This window comes from Rhamphochromis sp. 'chilingali' (genome assembly GCF_963969265.1).
Source record: "Rhamphochromis sp. 'chilingali' genome assembly, chromosome: 21".
NCBI classification, from domain to species: Eukaryota; Metazoa; Chordata; class Actinopteri; order Cichliformes; family Cichlidae; genus Rhamphochromis; species Rhamphochromis sp. 'chilingali'.
The window spans coordinates 11,418,553-11,426,646 of record NC_137949.1 but is presented as its reverse complement, the minus strand read 5'-3'; the positions used below and the strand labels follow the sequence as shown (position 1 = coordinate 11,426,646).

Genomic DNA, 8,094 nt, shown 5'->3' with positions numbered 1-8,094 from the left:
AGCCTGTATCTGCTGTCTATCTCTAGTATGACCACTAGAGGGCGCCATAAACCTTCGACTCTCAGTTTCAGGAGCAGCTGCTGCTCAAAATCCAGGGCTTCCCCAATAAAAGCCAAACTCAGTCCTTTATAGTTTAAATAAACTTGAAAGACAAACGGACTGATGTGATTTCGCTTTTGTTTCTTTAAGCATCTTGAGCGCATTATGGGGAGAATGACAACAAAAAAATTATTGTTTATAAATGAAAAGGTGAAGTTTTAATTTCAGCTGACATCTGTGTAAATAAGCTGGATAAAGTTGCTCATTGCGCAAATAAGAAAGTTCCCCTCGGTGCGCTCTGGCCAAAGGTGCCCCTGCTGTGAAGTCACAATTGGCGCTGGAAACTCGTCGCCAGACCGAACGAATGCTGGGAAAAATGTAATTTCCGAACACCCGGTCGGTCTTAGCGGGGGACATACATCAAGTGAAGGACGGAGCTTTCGTAAGAAGCCCATATGATGGTAAATTGAGAGCTGGGAACTCCCCCCTTATTAAGTAGCCGATGGTGGAAAGATTCTTCCCACTTGGAAAGAGGCTTTCCTTTCTTGGACATCTGCTGGTGGAGCTTCCAGTAGCTAGAGAGAGAGGAAAGGGGGTCCAGGAGCAGCTCCTGAAATTTCTTACTTTCCTGAGGGGGGAGGCTTCAAGCGGGCTGCGCTCACGTTTGGTCCGTTCAGAATTTTGGGGGAACTTCAGTAGGTGAGTAGACAAACTTTTATTTCTAACAATTACGTTATAAAGATCAACTTTTATTTTTCCTCACAAAATTTCGATACGATATTTAAATTTTTTATTCACACTTTTTCAATTGAATGCGCTTTGATCACCAAACCAAGCTGAATGCTCTTAAAGCAAATTATAGAAGTTTGAAATGAGTTGTTGATCTGAGATTCGAAGATTTAAGATAAGAGCTCGATTTTTTTTGTTGTTGAGCTGAACAGATTTAAATGCAGCCACCGCGAGAGGCAGGTAAGCCTGTAGTAACTTAGATTTAGCCTAATATTTGTGTTTTATATGATCCAAGATATCCGATTGGATCCAGGGCTGCAGTGTCCTCACATGTGCACCAGGCGGAGCGCACAGCCTGCGGTTAAGTTTAAAGAACTCGAGTTCAGCCTGAAGTGTCCCGTGTGAGGGCGACTCACGAGTTTATAATAATAAAATAATGTCAAAAATGCAAATTAATCACATCCAAGTAAATCTGCAACAGGAAATGAATGTATTAAAAACAAATTTTTGCTTCTGTGATTTTTTTTTTTTTTCTCTTTTCCCAAGGGAACCCTTAGGATCATAGTGAAGATTTAGGGAAGGATAGAGGAGTAATATATTTTCATATACATGAAAATGAATCATCACAGAGTAGCCCGTGATATCACAGACTTAGTGATACTATGAGGTCCTCCAAGGCAAGGCAAGTTTATTTGTATAGCACAATTCAACAACAAGGTGATTCAAAGTGCTTTACAGAGACATTAGAAACAAAAACAAATAAAAAGCATGATTTAAAATTAATCATCCAGTCTTCATCCCCGTAGGTGTTATGTGAACGAGAACCAGCGAGTCTATGCTGGATGTAATGATCCGCACAGCAAGCTGCCAAAGTCAGCAAACAACCAGAAACACATCCATTTTCCAGTTTATGCACTGGAAAATCAAAACTGAATTGCATGTGTTGGATATTTCTTTCATTCTCTTATTACTGAATAACTGCAGAGCTTCATTCAGTGGTAAGAAAAGTGCTCCCTCAGGCCATGGGAGTCAACTGAAGGCAACAAGGTGTGGTTGGTTGTGTAAAGGAGTCTAGGTGGATCCAGCAGTTTTTTTTGTGTCGGGACTGAAAGCGATGACTGACTAATTAAAGTTATTTATCTAGATTTATATTCAAAGAAACACGATCCAGGGAGAACTGCGTGCACGCTGTCTAATTGTAAAGGCTCTCAGGTCACGCTTTAGACGCAGCTCTACGTTAGGTGTAAAGCTGATGCCTTTACACCACAGTGTAAAAGTGAGCTGAGATGTGCAAATGTCCTTTTTTGTTGTTGTCTGCAGACTTTTTGATGCGCTGCTGACCCTTTAGAGCCAAACATGAAGATAGGGCTGTCTCTGGCCACGGCTGCCTTCCTGGCGGCCCTGTTGTCCTCCATAGATGCTCAAGGTAAATACAAAGCATCTGGCCTCACTCTCCCCACACACACTATTCAACTCTGTCCAGTCTTTATCTCCTCCTTTTCTATTTTTACCTCTTATCTCCACTCCTTATTGAAGCTACTGGAATTAATGTGAGCGATTCATCACAACCAAACATGAACTGTTTGTACTGACTGAATAAAGTTAATCTTATTTCATATGTATGATATGTTGACTATGTGACTGATTCCTTGATGTCTGTCATGCTTTTATTCCTCAGTAGTGGCATATTTTCCCAATGTATCTATCAGGACTCATTGTTTGCTTTGATGTGAACTCCAAATCCAGATCCCACTCACTTGGAATTAAACTGTAATTTAGGAGTTTTAAACCAATAATGCACGAGCAAGTTTCTCATCCACATTTGGCACATGTGAGAAACCGTGCACACGAAAGTTTATTTAATTTCCAGTTTCTAACTGAATGTATTAAACAGCGAGGCACAGACTACAAGTGTAACAAAAGGCATTTTGTGGTTAATGTTTCCCTATAAATGTTTTAGCACAGTTTTTGCTATTTCCGTTTTACACTTTTTCCAAAGCAAAAATGGGAAGATGGCCCAAACCAGGTAGTTACGCACCGATTAATCTGGCTTACATAAATGTTATCATCATTACACTAAAGGTGCAGAAAGATCCTAAAACATATGCAAATTTCTTTTGCAGTGGTTCTAACAGCTGTTAAAACATTAGATTATTGTGCATGACAGCAAAAGCACAAAAGATAAAGTAGAATACAGTCATTTCAGTTTTAATAATAAATAGAAATGTGAAAAGTGCATCAGTACTGGAGTAGAGTCATTTAGTGGACAGAAGTGGATCTGTGCAAGAAAAATGCAAGTGATTAAAACTCGAGTGTCTGGCTTTTTCCTTCCCAACACTGATTTCACGCTTCTACGTTACAGTTTCAGTAGAAACTAAATGATTTCGCTCCACATGCGACATGATGTAAAACATCATCAACGGTTAGGAATCGGTTGTAGCAGGAGTAGTTCTGACAGAAAATGACTTAATGTAATTAAATATTCAAACATCTCAGTCCAAAATAATGACACATAGAGAGGGGGTATGAAATCCTGCTCTCGCACGGCAGAGGAGTCTGCGCTCGGGTATCTCCGCTAACCGAGTGGAAAGATGAAATAGGAGAATAGCCAATTAATCCTCAGACAGCTCAAAGACAAAGAGCCTTTCTCGAGCTTCTTTGCGGGCATTTGTGAAAATGCTGAGTTGCAGGACATATGGAAAGTTAATATGCAGTAATGTTTAATGTCAGCACAGGCTGTGGAATTACTTTGGCATCTGTCCTGCCTCTTTGGGAGAGTCAGTGTTCTTTCCTCCTCTTCTTGGTCTCTCCTATTGGCAGCAGCTCAGGTCAGGATAGCTGGTTGGCTGGCTGACTGCTGGAGACTGAGGTAACACAACGGGAGCCAGATTCTGGCCCCTGGAAGACAGAAGTGTCCTTTATTATGAGCTGATGGGACAGACGTCCATATAACAAACACAACCGCAAAGTCCAAATAACCTACCCGCGATTATTTTGACAAAACCACATTTGTTCCTCAGCTACATTTTTTTAGAGCAGACAGACATGCGGTGAAAGGAATTGTAGCAAATCAAAACAAGATGCTCAGACAAGCTCGCCATGAACAAACGTGGGAGCGGCAGGCGCATCCTGCAGCTGAATTTTCCACTCATCGTCCACGCTGTGCTACTCACTACCCCTCCCCAACTCATCCACACCCAAGTACCAACACACACTATACACCCGTACCGTTTTGGTGTTGGAGATGAGTACTCGTGGAGAAATCAGGGGCAACATGGTCCACCGGGGCTCCTTGAGTTGAGATGCCAGGTTGGTGATCCTCCAATGCCAGTTTTTAAATATTTGGTGGGCTCCTCTTTGTCATCTGCCTGTGCACTCAGTGTGTCCCAAGCTATGGCTTCCTCCTCATAGTATATTTTACAATGATATTCTTATGAAGCATGCACCCAGTACCGCATGCCGTGGCATCTTATGCATGTTCGCGTCCCCGCCACTACACGGACAAACGAGGACCCGCACCAGAGGACCACGTAAGATTGGTTGCGCTAACCTCATTAACCTCACGGCAATTAATTTGATTAATTGCTCGAGTTTTGTGTTGTTGACACTAATTTACTGAGTGAAAAGACTTTCAGAGCTGCATGATTACATGAGAAGTAACTGAAAGATGAGCTCACAAAATATGAACTAACACCCATACCGTGACCCGACTCTAACAGTGGTTAACCTGGTTGACAGAAGCGCAGTCAGAAGTTTGCTGCTAGTTCCTGAAATACTCTGATGTGACTTTAATGCATGTGTGGTACTCACGTACTCAAACGTTAACACTCTGCCTGCCTGCAGCCTAAAGACGTAAGAAAGAATATCATTCTAAAATATGTTTGTCATCTCTGTCTCTGTACATGGAAACTAATGTCCAGCCGGTCAAAGTTGTTGAGTCAAACAACTTTCTCATGTACACACTGCATGATGTTGTCATCAAGTCAGCTCCATGTAAAGGCCTGCGGTCTTCTCACACTGTATATGTCTTCTCATATTTATTTTACATGTACACCTTTCTCTGTAAAAGCACATTTGGTTGTCTGAGGAAGTCTTGTTCTCTCACACCTTCTTGTGCATTTATGCTGCTGCTGGAAAAAGTACACAAGAGTCGCCGGTGACGAATTGTGTATTCTTTTTGAAAGGTTTGCAATGGATGTGTGCCACACGCTTTTGTAAAGAGTCGTAAGCAAATAAACAACAAAGTATTTTTTTTTGTCCCTCAGATATGTTTATATACGTTGTGTATATAACATATGGTGTTCATTTTGTCACTTCAACAGCTACATGGCATCGTTGATTCCATTGTATAATCGGTAACTTAAGAATGAAGTCACTGTTGTGTTTGTTACTCTGAGCTCGGCTCCATCATAAAGGCAGTTTAATATGTGGGGCATGCGTTGTAACTGCACTTAGCATGTGTTGGATGGTTCACTCAGTGTCTGCACTTTAGTGGCGTTTGCGTGGATTCGTGCACAGACTGACGTGTATGCCAGTGCTTGAGTTGCCGGGCCGTCTCGGCTGGGCAACTCAAACAAGCGCCATTTTGCTCCAAAATGGCTTCTCACACTTTTCCATTGTCACGTGTTGCTCACCTGTCACCCTCACAGAGGGACGTGTTGTGTGTTTGGCCCCAACGACGAACAAGTCCGCTTCAGCCACGAAGTGTTTGTCGTTGGGATTAATGTGAATGTTTAATCAAAGATGCCCTTTTATTTCATTTGATCAGAAATACGCCCACGGTCACACGCGTCTTGTGTTTTAACAGCGTTTCGTCTCTTATTTGCAGTGGAGCCGCCCTCAAACTTGAAATTTCACATTCTAAATGAGAATACAGTGGAAATGTCGTGGATGAGACCCTCGGCAACGATAGAGGGCTTCAAAATACAAGTGCAAGTGCCGGATGGAGGTCAGTGCGTGTGTTGGTGTGCTGACACTACAAACGCTTTGAAACCCTAGCAGCTTTCTAACTTCCTGCTTTGCTCCTCATAGATGAACCGACCAGAGACTTTACCCTAGATGCATCTGCCACTATGACATCGCTCACTGACCTGACCCCTGACTTGGACTACTCTGTGTCAATAAGCTCCTATTATGGCTCAGAGGAGAGCATCCCCATCTTTGGACAACTGACCAGTGAGTTGATTATGCTTTATAAACATATTTTTCAGTGGAAAACAGGTTTTTAAAAAGTAAGTGTATGTTTTTACGCTCTATAATGTTCTTATTGTGTCCTGATGTGAATTCAGGACATCAGGAAATCACTTTTCCTTGCTGGCTATTGAAACCTCTGAATTATGTTCACTGATACAAAGCATTTACTCCCTCGGCAACACGGAGAGAATTTAATCATATAATATGCTAGTAAAAGTCAAGTAATAGCATTTCCATCCAGCCATAAAAAATCTAGGAAAGGGAAAAATCACATCTGTTTACCGACTCTTGAATTGCTCGCTGTTTGTAGTTAATGCAGCGTTTGTGTGCGTACGGAGCTGCTTTTATGATGTGTTGATTTTCTTGCCTTTTTCCGCTGTGAAAAAGTACACAGTGAGGCTTCAATGTGCGGCGCTAACTCACCGAGTGTTTCCTGTGTTTCAGTCCAGTCCAGTAACAGCAGCGGACGAGTCAGGAGGCCACAGGCAGATGCAATCAGTGAGTATGCTTACTGCAGTGTCGGCCAAAATCCAAACACACCCGACCCTTCGCAGGGCTTTCCGAACTTTTAAAATGTATTTTTTCCTTTTTGACTGTCATCATAATATTTTTCCCATGGAATAATTTGGTCAGGCATCTTACTGGGTTCTAACTGGGTAGACAGACAGGGTTTTGGCAGCGAGTGGAAAGGCACATTGGTTCCTTTAATTCTAACCAGCAGCCTGGTTAGAATTAGGAAGAAAAAAAAAGTAAAGGAAGGCTTGAAGCTGCAAGAGAAAAGCTCCCTTGAGCTCTCAGCTTCAACCCTTAAGGAGAACGATTTTGGAGGGGAAAGGAGCAGGAGGCAGGTCTGAGGTACGAGTTCAGCTTTGATCAAGCGTCGCCATTGCAAACTTTCCTCAGCTTATTCAAACTGTCCGTGGTGACTGATGGGCAGACGTGCTCACTTTTCCCTCATATGATGATTGGAAACTGCAACCATGAGTGCAGATCCTCTGAAACATTAAGTCAGAGCATTTTGACTGAAGATGCCTTTTTCTGAATGTTTCATGTGAGACAGGAGGAATCGCATTTAGAGTCAATGAGAGTGCAGGGAGCGAGGATTAAAGTCCATCCACATAAGCCCTGCCAATTAGCATTTCAACTTAAATGTTCTGTTGCATCTGTGATTTAAAAGCTTGAGGATCTCAGTGTTTAAAAGTAGATATTACCAGTGGAACTTCTGCTGAATATTTAGTCTACAAAGGCACATTTTTGCCTCAGTCTGCTGGAATAACTGCACCAGCCCACTTTTGGCAATGGCTCAGAGTTCCTTTGATGCAAGAATGCACATCTCTCAGTCGTCCAACTACCTGTCAAAGATTTTATTTTATTCAGACGGACAGAAGAAATGCCATGATTTAAAATATCACCGTGAGATGTAAAGAATGTAGTTTTCTGCTTTCTGAGATTTTAACCCCATCGTTCACCAAAAGTTGAAAGCCAATCCATTCCTAATACGAATCAGTTAAAGTGTGTTTATTCATTCTCTCATCGACTGTTCTCCTGATTGACGGTCTTTCCTGTCCGCCGTCTGTCCTCAGAGTGTTCGGTCAGTGCGATAGCCGACTTGGTTTTCCTGGTGGACGGCTCTTGGAGTGTAGGAAGAGAAAACTTCAAACACATCCGGAGCTTTATCGGCTCGCTGGCAGGGGCCTTTGACATTGGCGAGGACAAAACCCGTGTGGCGGTGGTTCAGTACAGCTCAGACACTCGTACAGAGTTCCCCCTCACTCGTTACACCAGGAGAGGAGACCTGCTCCAAGCTATCAACTCACTTCCGTATAAAGGAGGAAATACCATGACAGGTACGATGTTTATCAGGAGGCTTTGAATCGCGTTTTTTAACCTGATTGCGAGCGAGGACTTAAAAATACACATGAACTTCTTTTTAAAGGCGATGCCATAGAGTACCTGGTGAGAAACATTTTCACTGAGGCAGCTGGATCCAGGAAAGCTTTTCCAAAGGTAGCCATGATCATCACTGATGGAAAATCCCAAGACCCAGTGGAGGCGCATGCTAGAAGACTTAGGAACATTGGAGTGGAAATATTTGTCCTAGGTATGGTTTATTATTCAGTGTTTTTTTTCCTT

General features: G+C 42.5%; 1 protein-coding gene across 3 annotated transcripts in view; it reads left to right on the top strand.

The window, feature by feature from the left end:
* The first annotated feature begins 528 nt into the window (after positions 1-528).
* The window catches only part of col12a1a (collagen, type XII, alpha 1a), a 50,456-nt gene continuing 42,890 nt past the window's right edge, over positions 529-8,094 (top strand). The window contains exons 1-7 of one of the 3 annotated variants that reach the window (XM_080870670.1): positions 529-738; positions 2,089-2,194; positions 5,597-5,716; positions 5,800-5,943; positions 6,406-6,459; positions 7,545-7,808; positions 7,898-8,062. In XM_080870670.1, the coding sequence (XP_080726796.1) occupies positions 2,125-2,194; positions 5,597-5,716; positions 5,800-5,943; positions 6,406-6,459; positions 7,545-7,808; positions 7,898-8,062 (817 nt within the window). In that variant the 5' untranslated portion in view covers positions 529-738; positions 2,089-2,124. The remainder of the gene's footprint in view (positions 739-2,088; positions 2,195-5,596; positions 5,717-5,799; positions 5,944-6,405; positions 6,460-7,544; positions 7,809-7,897; positions 8,063-8,094) is intronic. The other 2 variants (XM_080870672.1, XM_080870671.1) reach the window with 2 other exon arrangements.